We start from the raw sequence: 16906 nt of genomic DNA on the forward strand, positions 1-16906 counted from the left end.
GTGAACCGGGCCTTAGTTCTGCTTTAAGTGATCTGCATTCAGCTGAATGGGATACCTGGTCACTTGTCAATCAAGGCTGCATAATGCCATTTGTATTGACTAGTCTTAAAATAGGCCAAACAAGGTGTTATGCATTTCAAGCACTGGTAAATTGTAGACATGGACTGTACAAAAACATCAGAAAGGCTGTAACTACATACAATGCGAATAATATGGTCAATCTAGACTGAGCGCAAAACTGACTATGTAAAAAAAAGGAAAAAAGATTAGGTAAAATGATCCAAAAAAAGCAAGCTTCAGTCAAATGCAGTTGCAGATGTATTCCACTAGATATCTCCATTTCTAGCACCAACTTTGGCAGCCCTCAACAAAGCTAGCAAAAAAGAAAACAAGTTGTGCTCCAGGAGGTATGTTTTAAACACAACTGTTTATGGAACAAAATGGCAAAAAGTGCACAGTACACAAAGGTTATCTCAGACCCCATAAGAAGAAGGCTCAGACCTTTACAAAATTGTACTATTCCATAATCAGAATAATATATTATCATTTTACAATAAAAATAATAAAATGCAGATGCAGCCTCCTCACAATCACAAACTAAGGGCTTCTGACTGCTGCACGTACTGCATTATGACATTGCATCATCAATTACGTTTAAGTAGTAACTTGGCAAAAAAAAGAAGTGCCAAGTAGACATTGTTCACAAAACATATGTCAATGTGTCATTCTTGGTTTTTCAACTTTCACTTACACACCTGTATCCAGGAAATAATTCTAGCTCTCTTGGTGTTAGTTGACGAAATCCTAGGACATCATCTTTCCATGAAGGCTCCTGGAAAAATGATAATATTATTAGAATGTTACTATGTTATGTGAGGAAAATTTGAAAATGGAAGTGTTTAAATTTGTTTTTAGATCAATGAGTTTATTTAACCACTACAATTACATTAAAATACTATAGGAAATGACTTGCAGGTTCCAGAGTTCAACAAAAGTAAATAATGAAAATAATTGGATTTTGTACTCACTGTAAAAATCCTTTCCTAGGAAATTCATTGAGGGACATGTTTTAAAGATAACTAGGTTATACTGCCACCTACAGTTTGCTAACAAGCAATGGCAAAAGCAAAACCATAAAACACAGAGTGGTGGGGCCTGTGTATAAAGAACTTCCAAATATATATATATATATATATATATATATATATATATATATATATACATACATATATATATATATATATATATATATATATATATATATATACATATATATATATATATATACACACCTACATACACACAAACACACGTGTTTTTTTTTAATTGTTTGAATAAAGATTTTTTTTACTATTTAAATAATTGTTCTGAACTAGGTTTGTGTTCATTGGAGGGACATTTAAAGTCCTGTGTATAGAGGTTTTCTTTTTGATCTATTCAGTTAAGGATGTAGCCTTCCAATGACAATAGGAAAGTCTGAGCACCACTCTAATGCCCCGTACACACGGTCGGACTTTGTTCGGACATTCCGACAACAAAATCCATGGATTTTTTCAGACGGATGTTGGCTCAAACTTGTCTTGCATACACACGGTCACACAAAGTTGTCGGAAAATCCGATCGTTCTGAACGCGGTGACGTAAAACACATACGTCGGGACTATAAACGGGGCAGTGGCCAATAGCTTTCATCTCTTTATTTATTCTGAGCATGCGTGGCACTTTGTCCGTCGGATTTGTGTACACACGATCGGAATTTCCGACAACGGATTTTGTTGTCGGAAAATTTTATATCCTGCTCTCAAACTTTGTGTGTCGGAAAATCCAATGGAAAATGTGTGATGGAGCCTAAACACGGTTGGAATTTTCGACAACAAGGTCCTATCACACATTTTCCGTCCGAAAATCCGACCGTGTGTACGGGGCATTAGATACTTCATTTCCAGATACCCAGCAAGGGGGATGTCCAAGAACAGGAAATAGAACATTGATGAGTACAAAGACTGTGGAAGACAGACCAAATGGCAGGACCACAAACCGAAAGCGGTTGTATAGTCAAATTTTTAACTTTTACCTACAGGTAAGCCTATAATAAGGCTTACCTGTAGGTAAAAAAATATCTCCAAAACCTGTATGGTTTAGGAGATATTCCCCTTGCAATAAGCCGCTGACTGCAGCAGCGCATGCGCACAGGGGATTCTCGGCTGAAAGCCCGGCAGATGCCGGACCTTGCCGGAAAAAAGTCTCCCGCGAGCATGCGTGGGAGTGATGACATCATGGCTCCAGCCACTCACAGCGCTGGAGCCGCGATACCAGGAAGACACGCCGAGGCAACATGTCAGCTACCTCGGCGTGGACCAGGTAAGATACTGACGCCTCGTTCTAAGGTAAGTAATTCATAATCAGCTCGTAGTACTAACTCATTATGCCTTTTACCTTACAGGTGTATAAAAAAAAAAAGTCACTGCGGGTTTACTACCGCTTGAAGTTCTGAATATCCACAACATAGCAGAGGAATCACTGATGTGCTGGAAGAATACAAACATTCAAGTACACATCCATGATGTCTACAAATGTCAGAAAGTATCCCTAAAAAAAAGAGGGTATGACAGACCTGGTGGATTACATATGGAATTTTTGAGGCTGAATGAAGACATTTAGGCCCTTGAGATCTAAGATAGGGTCCATTTTTGCTTTGGAAATGTAAAAATATGGGAATAGAATCTCTAAAACCTTTCCAATACAAGAGCTAGGGAGATAAACCCTTGCACCAGAAGAGTTGCAAAGGCTGCATGATGGTCTGTCAATCTAACCAGTGACACAGGAATTTCAGAAGATATGAAGTGAAGAGGAGGTTGGGAGCAGAACTCTATTTTGAAACCACCTCCATCTGAAATGCAGGTTTGGGACAATTGTGGGCCTAGGGCTCATGGTGAAACTGGGCTCCAATGTATATTTTTTTTGAGTACCTCCCCTAAGGCTGCAGGTTGCCCCTAATGTTCTTGATGCCCCCAATAGGGTCCCCTTTTTTCAGAATTCAAAAGGTTTTTTCCCATGTCGCAAATGTAAAGTGTGTCGCATAAATGGCGATAAAAATAGGAAAATTTGTCAATTTAAATCTAACTCCACCACAAAGGTCTATGATATAGATACTTTCATCGCCTGCACCTCAAAAAATGTTGTGTACTTATTGACTTGTCCATGCGGTCTACAGTATGTAGGCCGCACTATGAGAGCCATGAATGTGCGAATAAAGGAACATATAAAAAACATAAAGAAAGGTTTTCCTAAGCACACGGTCTCACGTCACTATTTAGAATGTCATAACAGAAATCCAGTAGGGACTCTGATTACCGCCATTGATCGTTTCACACCCCATTGGAGAGGTAGTTACACCAAGAGAGAAATCTCGAGGTTGGAAACGCGATGGATACACACCCTCAAATGCTATACGCCATATGGGTTAAACGTAGAGTGGGATGTTAATAGCTTCATTAATAACAGTTAGCATGAATACACTCCTTTATTCGTTTTATTTATTTATTTGTTTTTTCTCCTTTATTTATTTGCAAATCTTGGGTCTAGGTCAGTTTTTTAAAACAATATTTTTTAAAACAATATTTTTTAATAATGTTTACAATCATCTGTATTGATTTTAACACATGTATTTTTGTATATTGCATGCATGTATTTTTATTGAAATGTGTGCGATTAATCGCATTCACAATGTCTATTGCTTAGTTGCATGTGAGTCGCTGGTTTGTTATACATAGGTTAGTGTTTTTTTCCCATGCAGGCACTGATTTGTTATACAAAGTCTAGCGTTTTATTCTATGCCTTTGATCTATACTGCATGACAGGCGTTAATCTCATAGCTTATCTGTGCGGGTGTTAATTCTTTTCCATATTTTTTTATTGTGTATATTGAGTTATATGATATCAGGTTTTTTGTCTGATCAATCAAAAATACATTTTTAGCCTTTTTCATGTCCCTGAGCCGGACCGCACAGCCGGCGCTCTTCCTCGTCGCCTGTTCATGCTTATCTGGCATTTTTAAATTTTTCTGTTCACTGAGAGATAGGTTAACCAATGAGGTGGCACTGAGTCATCTGTTGCCATCCTCTTTTTGTTCCTATCCTCTCCTTTTTCTGATTGGCCGTGCGCTGTCGCGTCATCAGTTGCTAACCAGGTTTATCCTGACACACATCCTACCCAGCTGTTAGTGATGAGTTTGATTATATCCCCTCTGATCCACCCACTAACCATACCATATATATAGCGTGCGGTTGTAGCTGTAGCCATGCCTCTGAAGACATCTGTTACGATGAAACATGTCAGGCAGGCTGACATCCGTACGCTGATTGCTGCAGTCGTTTGTTCCTATCATTGATGCATGCTGTTTTAAGCTTCAACTGTAAGTTACTACAATAAAAGTTTTTTTATCTATCATTACGGGCTTCACTACTTTCAGCTTTATTTGAAGGTATTTACATCCAAATCAGGTGAACGGTGTAGGAATTACAACAGTCTGTATATGTGCCTCCCACTTTTTAAGGGACCAAAAGTAATGGGACAATTGGCTGCTCAGCTGTTCCATGGCCAGGTGCGTGTTATTCCCTCATTATCCCATTTACAAGGAGCAGATAAAAGGTCCAGAGTTAATTTCAAGTGTGCTATTTGCATTTGGAATCTGTTGCTGTCAACTCTCAATATGAGATCCAAAGAGCTGTCACTATCAGTGAAGCAAGCCATCATTAGGCTGAAAAAACAAAACAAACCCATCAGAGAGATAGCAAAAACATTAGGTGTGGCCAAATCAACTGTTTGGAACATCCTTAAAAAGAAAGAACGCACCGGTGAGCTCAGCAAAACCAAAAGACCCAGAAGACCACGGAAAACAACTGTGGTGGATGACCGAAGAATTCTTTCCCTGGTGAAGAAAACACCCTTCACAACAGTTGGCCAGATCAAGAACACTCTCCAGGAGGTAGGTGTATGTGTGTCAAAGTCAACAATCAAGAGAAGACTTCACCAGAGTGAATACAGAGGGTTCACCACAAGATGTAAACCATTGGTGAGCCTCAAAAACAGGAAGGCCAGATTAGAGTTTGCCAAACAACATCTAAAAAAGCCTTCACAGTTCTGGAACAACATCCTATGAACAGATGAGACCAAGATCAACTTGTACCAGAGTGATGGGAAGAGAAGAGTATGGAGAAGGAAAGGAACTGCTCATGATCCAAAGCATACCACCTTATCAGTGAAGCATGGTGGTGGTAGTGTCATGGCGTGGGCATGTATGGCTGCCAATGGAACTGGTTCTCTTGTATTTATTGATGATGTGACTGCTGATAAAAGCAGCAGGATGAATTCTGAAGTGTTTCGGGGGAATATTATCTGCTCATATTCAGCAAAATGCTTCAGAACTCATTGGACGGCGCTTCACAGTGCAGATGGACAATGACCCGAAGCATACTGCGAAAGCAACCAAAGGGGTTTTTAAGGGAAATAAGGGAAATGTTATGCAATGGCCAAGTCAATCACCTGACCTGAATCCGATTGAGCACGCATTTCACTTGCTGGACAAAACTGAAGGGAAAATGCCCCAAGAACAAGCAGGAACTGAAGACAGTTGCAGTAGAGGCCTGGCAGAGCATCACCAGGAATGAAACCCAGCGCCTGGTGTGTTCCAGACTTCAGGCTGTAATTGACTGCAAAGGATTTGCAACCAAGTATTAAAAAGTGAAAGTTTGATTAATGATTGTTAATCTGTCCCATTACTTTTGGTCCCTTCAAAAGTGGGAGGCACATATACAAACTGTTGTAATTCCTACACCGTTCACCTGATTTGGGTGTAAATACCCTCAAATTAAATCTGAAAGTCTGCAGTTAAAGCACATCTTGTACGTTTCATTTCAAATCCATTGTGGTGGTATATAGAGCCAAAAAGATTAGAATTGTGTCGATGTCCCAATATTTATGGACCTGATTGTATATATAGATATATCTATAGATGTAGGTTCTTGTGTCCACCAGCAGAGAGAAGTTGGGTAGATTCCACACTCCCAATTCTGGAGGCATAATAATGGTCTAGCACAGGGGTCTTCAAACTACGGCCCTCCAGTTGTTCAAGAACTACAATTCCCCTCATGCCTAGTAATGTCTGTGAATGTCAGAGTTTTACAATGCCTCATGGGATGTGTAGTTCTGCAACAGCTGGGGAGCCGTAGTTTGAAGATTCCTGATCACTCTAGCATGTCTTGAAAAAAGGTGGTTTCTCATGTGCCTTGTTTAATGCCCAAGAAATATTGTTTGGAAAATACAAGTCGGTAATGGCATATCTACATTCCAAATTTGGCACTTAAGATGGTCATGCACTATGCAATCTGATTGGCCAATCTCTGTACAACTCGATATTAAGGAAAAACAGGTAATAGGAAGACGCACTTGAACATTTAATTCAAATTATAGGAAATCAAACAGGCTCTTGCACTTAATCTAATGCATTTAAGATCTAACTGATTGCAGTGTATGGTCACCTTTAAAGATCAAGATCTGAAAATATTAATTTATTGGGTTTAGAAACACTTCTCTGTTCTTTGTAATGTATTGAAATATTTGGGTAAAAAAAGAAAAAACACATTTCAAAGATATATTAGAAGTGATAGGAATGAGATTAGCATCAAAAGGGGTTAATTAACTGAGAACACCTACCAATTACCTAACAAGACACATCCAATGAGATGAAATTAACCAATTGTATTTTACGTGCGCTATTATCATTGAGAAGTTTGCAGTCACCCTAGCAACAGCTGCAGTTTACATATGCGGGTATTTATTATCGCTATTTGCGCTTCAATGTGCCCCGCTTCATACGTCCGGTTAATGACTTTTCCGGCACACCAATTAATGTACGAACTGGTGCAGTGCCTTCTTCTTAGTAAATCACCCCCTATGTGCATCAGGGATCTTTCCATCCGTGGAAGCAAATTTATCACACAAAGAGAGTTACATTTTTGCTCAAAAATCATCTTGTGACAAATAATTAAAAAATGTTCCCTTTTTATTGGTGTGAAAAGAGAGCTACAAATGAACAAAGCTTTCACTGTGCCCATACCAAATTTCAAATTTCAAGTGCACAGGATAAAAAGAGAAAGTCTGATTGCTAAGGCTGGACATAGACAGAGCAAAATCCGGCAGGCTGGTTGTACCCAAGTTGATCGATTGATCAACCTAGGAATGTGCAGCCTACCCATACTTGGTACAAATCTCAGCTGGTTTAGCAGGAATTGTCTATGGCCGGCTCAAAGTAATTGTAAAGGTTTGTTTGAAAAAAAAAAACAACAACAAACATGTCATACTTACCTCCTCTGTGCAAGGGTTTTGCACAGAGTGGCCCTGATCCTCCTTTTCTGGGGTACCCGGGTGGCGCTCCTGGCTCCTCCTCTTGAGTGCCCCCACGGAGAGCTGAATTTCATGGGTGCAGCCGTGTGGGCATGCTCACGAGTCTCCTGCTGCTACGTCCATTGACAGACAGCAGGACTTGGGCAACCCCCCCCCCCCCCGGCTCCTGTGTCACTGGATTTGATTGACAGCAGCGAGAGCCAATGGCTCCTGCTAATATCAATCTATCCAATCAGGACCCAAGACAGCGGCTGGAGCTGCTGGGCTCGTTCCCGTCGCTGGAACGAAAGGGTTCAGGTAAGTAAAAGGGGGGCTCTGGGGGGCTGCTGCAGCACAGAAGGTTTTTCACTTTAATGCATAGAATGCATTAATGTGAAAAAACTTGAGACTTTACAGCTCCTTTAAGATTAACATAAAATCACATTCCTCTGATAATTTTACACATAAGGCCCACTATGATATTATCACTTTTGCTCATGGTAGGATACATGCATATTTAAACTAAGCAGAAGAACAGACAAAAAGAGATGTAAGCACAATGATAGGGAAAGAGCATTTAACAGCAACATACAGTATATACATGTTAATTTAAAGTGACACTAAACTCTGGTTTAAAAAAAAAAATCCATTCAACTATGTATTCCTAATATAAAAAAAGTCCCTTCTATTGCTCTCCACCTTCCCCAAATCTCCAATTTCCTTTATTTTGCTGCCATGATCTGACTGCCTATTATAGGTAGAAACGTAGACACCCTCACTTGCAAGATGGACTATAGGCTATGGATTATAGGATTTGTAGTATGCATACAGCAGTGCACTGCAACTAATGTGCATACAGACGGAAGTGAAGGGCAAAAGATGATGTTCGGGAGCTCACAGAGGACGTTACAAAGAGGCAGAAAAACACAGTAAGAAACAATTTCCAAAGAAATTGATTACAGAGCCATTGGGAATTAGATGTGTATGTACGATTTCTGAAGAATAGGGATATTATTTAGTGTCCCTTTAACCACTTCAGCCCCAGAAGGATTTACCCCCTTCCTGACCAGAGCGTTTTTTGCAATTCGGGACTGCGTCGCTTTAACTGACGTGCGATGTGGCTCCGAAACAAAATTGACATCCTTTTTTTCCCACAAATAGAGCTTTCTTTTGGTGGTATTTGATCATCTCTGCGATTTTTATTTTTTGCGCCATAAACAAAATAAGAGTGACAATTTTGAAAAAAACGCATTATTTTTTACATTTTGCTATAATAATTATCCCCCAAAAATATATAAAAAAACATTTTTTTTCCTCAGTTTAGGCCGATCCGTATTCTTTTACATATTTTTGGTAAAAAAAAATCACAATAAGCGTTTATTGATTTGTTTGCGCAAAAGTTATAGCGTTTACAAAATAGGGGATAGTTTTATGGCATTTTTATTAATATTTTTTTTTTTACTAGTAATGGCGGCGATCAGCGATTTTTATTGTGACTGCGATATTATGGCGGACATGTCGGACATTTTTGACACTTTTTTGGGACCATTGTCATTTATACAGCAATTAGTGCTATAAAAATGCACACGGCGGCACATTCAAAGTAACGTACGGGTGCGTTACTTTGCGCAGCCGTGCCATTCTGCCAACGTAAATGTACAGGAGCCGGTTAAAACTGTAAATGCCAATATATATTCAGTATATTCTACAGTAAAATAACTGTGTGTCTAGTCTATGTACATACAGGTGCAGGTTCCTTTAGAAGATTGTATCCCGACTGTAGAAATAGCCCCATGTTTTGGGCTTCTTCAGAATGTACAAACTTTAGCAGGTAATCAAAGGTTTCCTTGCTCCATCGGCTGACAAAAAAGAGGTAAAGTGCTTTCAATCTTTGAGTGGACATAAGAAAAACAAAACCTTTATATTTACTAGGAATTTATATGCAGTAAACTCAATTAGAAACAAATGAGAATTGTATTCAAAGAGTAACTCCGCTTTCGTGGGAAAAATAAATAAATAAATAATAATAAAGCATATACATTTGCGACACAAGTCATATTGCAATTGAATGTAATTAAAAGTGACCTTTTCTTTTTAATCTTGCAGCTCTGTAATTTTTTGTAAAATGCAATGCAATATGGCTGCCTGGAAGGGTTTTGTACACAGAATGTATACAAAACGCCCCCCAGAAACATAATTTCCTGCTTGTGTGATTGGCTCACTGATTTTCTCAGAAGTCTACACTAAGATACAAGTCAGTTTTATGGCATCCCCTGCAACAAAAATATCCTTTTTTTGCGGAGATACTCCCAATAAAAAAATAACGTCTAAAGGGATGCAGACCCTTTAATTTTCCTCATTAGAACCCTGCAGGTGCAGCAGCTGGTTGATAATTATGAAACCACTCCCATTAGACTTACTTAGCACATGGGTACAGAGAATCAAACAGGGATTTCTTCAGAATAACAAAAGGTAGGACTCTGCAACAAAAGTTTGTTAAAATCCTTGCAATGTCCATAGATCACCCAGACAGGAATGTTTTTTTCTCAACAAAAGTGGATTTATTCTTTAAGTAAAATGTTACACCATTATTACTCCGGTGACTTACGTTTCTTGTTGGTTTCCATGGTCATATAGATACGGCTGCCATAGCCCGGCTGCTCCATCACTTGTGGTGAGCGGGGTAAACTTGTCTGCATAGATCTCAATCTTCAGAGGGTGCACTGTGCGGTGATACTGATCATGAATGCACAGTGCTGTGGAGAGGCCAATCACTCCAGCTCCTATTACAGCAACACGCATTTTCCTGACCGCCAATACCCTGCAGGACAAAACAAGTGTAAAGTTACGCATGGCGCTAATTTATTATTTTATAGCATTAAATAGTGTACCTAAAACTAATACTTCAGCTTCTGGTTGATACTAAAGTTCAACATGTACCTGTTCCTATATCCCGCAAGAATTCTGTCATTGAGCTCCCAAGTAAGCACACCTGCTGACATTAGAAGGGCACCTTCTCCCCTTCTTCCTCCCAGATTTGTAATTAAAGTATAACTAAAGGCAAAACATTTTTTTAGTTTTGGATAGAGTGAATGCTTGTCAGTTTTTATTGCTGTTTGTGCCCCCTGTTAAAGAGATTTGACCTCTCTATTTGTCTTGTTTAACATTATTATTACCACCATTATCATTATCAAAAGTAAAAGAAAATCCCAAAATTTTGGGATGTCCCCAGAAAAGTAAAAGAGGGGAAATCTTCCAATGGAAACACCAGTTCTGGTGACCTGGGGGTTAACAAGGAATGCCCTTAAATCGGTAGTAAACATCGAATACTAGCACATTATGACAGACTTACCTGAAAACTATACTCTCCAGTGGTGCGCTGTCATCACTGAAAGTGCTTCCATCTTCACCCGGTCTTCCTTCCAGGTTCGCAGGCTTCAGCGATATGAATGGCCGGGCCGGAAATGACTTCAATCCTGCACCCGGGAGTCACTGTTTATGGCAAAGCTCTGAAGGAACGGCATGGGTATGCCATTCCTGCAGAGCGCATGCCATTGTTAATTTTAATCTTAGGACTAAAATGGCATTTTAGTTTTAGTCCCATTTTAGTCTTCTGCAATTGTTTTATTTTTAGTCGTATTTAGTCGACTAAATCTCCAGTACATTTTAGTCGACTAAAATGTCCTACGTTTTAGTCGACTAAAATCTGCAGTACATTTCAGTAATTGCAATTTAGTTTTAGTCATAGTCTTTTGACTAAAATGGCATTTTAGTTTTAGTCGTATTTTAGGCATCTCAATTGTTTTAGTTTTAGGCCTCTTTCACACGGATGATCCGTATGTCCGTTTTTCATCCATCCGTTTTCGGATGAAAAACGGACATACAGTCATCCCTATGGAGCGTCGGATGTCAGCGGTGACATGTCCGCTGACATCCGACCCGCTCCGATCCGAAAAGTGTAACGGAGGAAAAACCTACTTTTTCCTCCGTTTTCGGATCGGATCGGATGACGACGGACACTACGGACCGTCATCATCCGATCCCCCCATAGGGGAGAGCGGCGCTCTGACAGGTCCGTCGCTGCACAGCGTGCAGCGATGCACCTGTCATCTTCCTGCTCAGCGGGGATCGGCGGAGCGATCCCCGCTGAGCCAGCGTGTGTTCTAGTCATTTTAGTGTTCTAGTCTAGTGTGTTCTAGTCATGTTTTAGTCATTTTAGTCCACTAAATTAACACTGGCGCATGCACCGGAGACATCACTGGCTGCATCTAAAGTAAATATCTCCTAAACAGTGCACGTTTAGGAGATAATTACTGTACCTATAGGTAAGCCGCCTTATAGGTTTCCCCATAAATAAAAAAATCATACAAGGGAATTTACTCCCACTTTAATTTGCAAGGATTTCCTCTCACTTCCTGTTTGGTTATGGGACAGGAAGTGAAGGGAAATCTATGCAATGGGACACAGGAGGCAAAAAAAAAAAATCTGACAGAAGTTAGAACCCTTTCTTACTGTATCCAAAATGAAAAAAAAAATGTTTAGCCCATAGTTCTACTTTAATGTTACTTTATAGAGAATGTAGGTAGAAAAGTTGAAGTGTTACACTATAAATCTGACTCCGAGCACAATGCAAACTTTATATATAAAACTTCAATGAACTAACCAGATGTGGGCCAGAGTACTGTTATATACCTTGACTGTTTTTTTTTTTTTTTTTTACAAGCCACCACATAGGAACAACACCATTGACTGTCCACAAGTTTTCAGGAAAATATCCATCAATACCTTTTTAATTGTATCTTCAAAAACAAAGCAATCAACTTAATCACAAATTAACACCATCGACCTACTCTATGTTTACAAAGAGAACACTGGTATGTTCTAACTTCAGTATATTCCCAAATGTCAATTGTAAAAAATAGTGCCAACAATACCACATACAAATTGTAAAAATGGTTGTTTTCAGAATTAAACATTTACTGGAGCTCCTGCATGCACATTTTATAGAAAGATCTATAAACGTTTGCTGGAGTTATTGTATGAACTTTTTAAAGCTATATCTAAACTGTGCGTGTTTCAAAGTGTTTTTAGACACAAATATATAAATAAAAGTAACTATATAGATTGTCCTGCACCTATGTCACCAGACGTATCAATTACCAATGACCTACCTTATTATCAGGAGTAGGGAAACTCATTGAGAATACTCAGACTGGCTTCGGGAAGACAATTTTACTATTTGCTGAAGTGCAAGGAAAATCTTCTTTGCCAGTTCAAAGTGTGCAACTTGGCAGGGCATCAAGTCAGTCAAGTCTGTCAACTAATAAAGCATGCAGAGTTGTGCAGTCTGACACCAGGGTACTGTCTGTGCCACCACTTATTTACTAGGGGCTATGTTAGTCATCCATGACTCAGTGTAAACGATACTTTGGTATAAACTGAATATATCAACGTCCTATGACAACTGCATGAGTATTAAGGTAGTAAAGGAAGGAATATTCCTGCGCTACTTAAAATAACCAGAATAAAGGCCTAGTTGCAGCAAACAAGAGATAGGTCAACCAAAACCCAAATAATGACATAAAATAAATCAATGCATGATATTGCACTCTATGTAATGACTAAAATACACATACAATAAAACATATATAGAATAAAATCCTAGGTAATAATCACACAGGGATAAACGGTAGCCAGTAGATAGAAAATAAGGTACAAGTGCTACAAGTGACAATAGTGAACAAAACGATGTAAGCTGATGTTACAATAATAAAAAAACACATAGTTAATCCTTCATGATGAAGTCACATGATCGTGGCGCTACTCGTTGGAACAGATAGGCACCGGAAGTGACGTCAGGTTGCGAGCTCGCCGCTCGTGGTGCTGTGCTTTGTTTGTTTATTTTTTAATGTGAGTACATTTGGCTCTTTTTTAATAAAACCTACCCATTCATAACATACTTCACGATCTGGACCTCCATTCTTAACTCCCTCCTATACACCATATTGGACCTGGAGCGGACCCCCCCTCTTTTTTCTTGTACCTACCGCTGAGTTATACAAAGAAAAATCGCTGCTGGCTTATGGCAGGGATCTGGATTACCTTTGTCATCTTTATTTTCTCACGCCGTTACCTTACGGCGGTAAGGTAAGGGACCACCTTGCACAGAGGTGTAATTTACACAGAAGAATTTTATCACCAAGTCACCAATAATCTCTTTTCTGCATCTGCACTAAGTGTTATTTGACATAGCATGTCACCATTTTAGCTCACTTTTATATGGACTTCCTATATATTACTAGCACTTTAATATTTCTCATGAAGGGTTATCTATGTGTTTTTTTTATTATTGTAGCATCAGCTTACATGAAGTTTCATTCACTATTCTCATTTGTAGCACTTGCACTTTATTTTCTATCTACTGGCTACCCTTTATCACTGTGTGATTATTACCTAGGATTTTATTCTATATATGTTTTATTGTATATTTATTTAGTCATTACCTAGAAAGCAACATCACGCATTGATTTTTTTTTTTTTTCTTAACTGCATGAGTATACCCTCTAAGCTTCAGTAAATATAAATCAATGTATGGGTCTTTAAAATGTTTTTCTTTTGTGTTTTATCAATATAAACTCCTGTTTGGTATAAAGCAGTGGTCTCTAACCTGTGGCCTGGGGGCCAGATGCAGCCCTTTGCTTGCTTTTATCCCGCCCTTGGGGCACTATTTCATCCACTGACACCATCGATGGGGCACAATTACTACCACTGACACCAACGATGGGGCACAATACCTCTCACCAACACCAATGAAAGCATTCATTCCAATAATACCAATTGGGTTCAATGACACCAATGAGTGGGGCACAATTCCTCCCACTGACACCAAGGATGGGGCTTTGTTTTTCCCCACTGACGTCGGGACCTTGTCTACTCCCAGTGGCCACATTCCAGCCCCCCTAAAGTCTGAGTGACAGTAAACTGGCCCCCTGTTTAGAAAGTCAGGAGACCCCTGGCAGAGAGGGAAATAGCAATTCCTAAATAAAATATATAAACTGATTGGCTTCTAATCAAACTGGTACTAGAGTTAGGCCTTATGCACACTGGGCATAATAAAATACTGCTTATACAGGCATTCTTTCATTCAGCCTGTAGAAGCAATGCCATGTTAGCCTAGGTGTCCATGCACATTTGGGCATTTACAGGCATATCTGCAGAGGAGCTTTTACAGAATGAACAAAAAACCCCATCACAATTGCATTTTTGAGAGGAGCTTTCGGGCAGAAAAAAAAAAAAAACTCTTGATATGCCGAAATGCAGGGTTTAGACGTGTCAAGCATTTTTAAGTGTACATTTTTCTAGTGTTTTGGGGAAAAACGCTTATGCCCCGTACACACGGTCGGACATTGATCGGACATTCCGACAACAAAATCCTAGGATTTTTTCCAACGGATGTTGGCTCAAACTTGTCTTGCATACACACGGTCACACAAAGTTATCGGAAAATCCGATCATTCTGAACGCGGTGACGTAAAACACGTACGTCGGGACTATAAACGGGGCAGTAGCCAAAAGCTTTCATCTCTTTATTTATTCTGAGCATGCGTGGCACTTTGTGCGTCGGATTTGTGTACACATGATTGGAATTTCCGACAACGGATTTTGTTGTCGGAAAATTTTATAGCCTGCTCTCAAACTTTGTGTGTCGGAAAATCTGATGGAAAATGTGTGATGGAGCCTACACGCGGTCGGAATTTCCGACAACAAGGTTCTATCACACATTTTCCGTCGGAAAATCCGACCATGTGTACGGGGCATTACAAATGAAAACGCACCTAAACGTGTCTAAACGCATGTACAGTATATGCTTTATAGGAGCGTTTTTTATGCTGCTTTTTTCTGCCAACAGTTCTAGCATTTATTCTGCTGTCTAGTGTGCTCAGATCCTTAATGTGCACGCGCTTGTATAACTGTGGTAAGAGCCTTAAAGTGGTTCTAAAGGCTGAAGGTACCTCATGCATGGAGGTAAAAAACCTTCAGAATGCAGCTCCCCCAGACCCCCCCTAAAACTTACCTGAGCCCGATTGTGATCCAGCGATGCGCATGAAAACAGCTGCTCTCCTGGGTAGCTGCCCCCTCATTGGCTGAGAGACAGCAGCAGGAGCTATTCGCTTCTGTGGCTGTCAATCGCAGCCAGTGAGGAGGGAGTGGGGGCAGGGGGCGAACCCCGTTCTGTCTGTTTAACCACTTCAATACAGGGCACTTATACACCTTCCTGCCCAGACCAATTTTCAGCTTTCAGCGCTGTCGCAGTTTGAATGACAATTGCACAGTCATACAACACTGTACCCAAACTACATTTTTATCATTTTGTTCCCACAAATAGAGCTTTCTTTTGGTGGTTTGATCACCTCTGCGGTTTTTATTTTTTGCGAAACACATAAAAAAAGACCGAAAATTTTGAAAAAAATAAAAGTTTTGCTTTTGTTTCTGTTAAAAAACGTTGTAAATAAGTAAGTTTTCTCTTTCACTGATGGGCACTGATAAGGCGGCACTGAAAGGCACTGATAAGGCGGCACGGATGAGGTGGCACCAATGAGCGGGCACTGACAGGCACTAACGATGGGCACTGATATGCGGCACTGATGGGCACTTGTAGGCGGCACTGATGGGTGGCACTGATATACAGCACTGATGGGCATTGATAGGCGGCACTGATGGGCACTCATGGGTGGCACTGGGTGGCACTGGTGGGCACCGATAGGCGACACTGATGGGCACTGAAAGGCTGCAAAGATGGGTTCTTATGGGTGGCACTGATAGGCGGCACTGCTGGGCACTGATATGTGGCACTCATATGAGGCACTGATAGGCATCCCTGGTGGCACTGGCAGTGGTAGGCATTGTGAGTGGGCACTGATTGGCAGCTGCCTGGGCATTGATTGGCAGCTGCCTGGGCACAGATTAGTATTTCCCTAGGGGTCTAGGGGGCATACCTGGTGGTCCAGTGTGTAGGGCTTCCCTGGTGGTCCTGGGCGGCTTCCCTGGTGGTCCTGGGTGGGATCCAAGGGGGGGCTGTGCTGATAAACAATCAGGACAGACCCCCCCTGTCAGGAGAGCAGCCAATCGTCTCTCCTCTACTCGCGTCTGTCAGATTACTAAATTCTGTCAGACGCGAGTGAGTTCCTATCACCAAGTGGCCCCGAGATACGGGGCCCCAAAGTTGGGTCGCGAAATGTCATTCTCTGCTCTGCAGACGCTTCTAGACGCAAACGCGGTAAAACGCGGCTAAACGCGGCATTCAAACACGGCATTCAAACGCGGCATTCAAACGCGGCAAAACAGGCGTTTCTAAACGCCAGTTTCAGCTTTTAAAAACATGTGATTATTTGTCCGATAATCTCATTGTGTATACCAGGCTCAAGTGTATCCATGCCCCATAGTCTCATTTTTAAAATAGCATGAATCTACATGGTGAATATTGCTAAATCTGGACAGAAAAATGTCGTTTGATTCAAGTTTTT

The 16906-nt window shown here is 40.4% G+C and overlaps 1 protein-coding gene across 4 annotated transcripts in view; it reads right to left on the reverse strand.

The window, feature by feature from the left end:
- DAO (D-amino acid oxidase) overlaps window positions 1–16906 on the reverse strand; it is a 73519-nt gene that overhangs the window by 25272 nt on the left and 31341 nt on the right. For all 4 annotated transcript variants that reach the window (XM_073630039.1, XM_073630032.1, XM_073630022.1 and 1 more), the window contains exons 2-4: window positions 9991–10203; window positions 9127–9241; window positions 756–832 (exon numbers count right to left, since the gene is read on the reverse strand). In XM_073630039.1, the coding sequence (XP_073486140.1) occupies window positions 756–832; window positions 9127–9241; window positions 9991–10184 (386 nt within the window). In that variant the 5' untranslated portion in view covers window positions 10185–10203. The remainder of the gene's footprint in view (window positions 1–755; window positions 833–9126; window positions 9242–9990; window positions 10204–16906) is intronic.

Source organism: Aquarana catesbeiana, linkage group LG01 (genome assembly GCF_042186555.1).
Source record: "Aquarana catesbeiana isolate 2022-GZ linkage group LG01, ASM4218655v1, whole genome shotgun sequence".
In the NCBI taxonomy this organism is placed as follows: domain Eukaryota; kingdom Metazoa; phylum Chordata; class Amphibia; order Anura; family Ranidae; genus Aquarana; species Aquarana catesbeiana.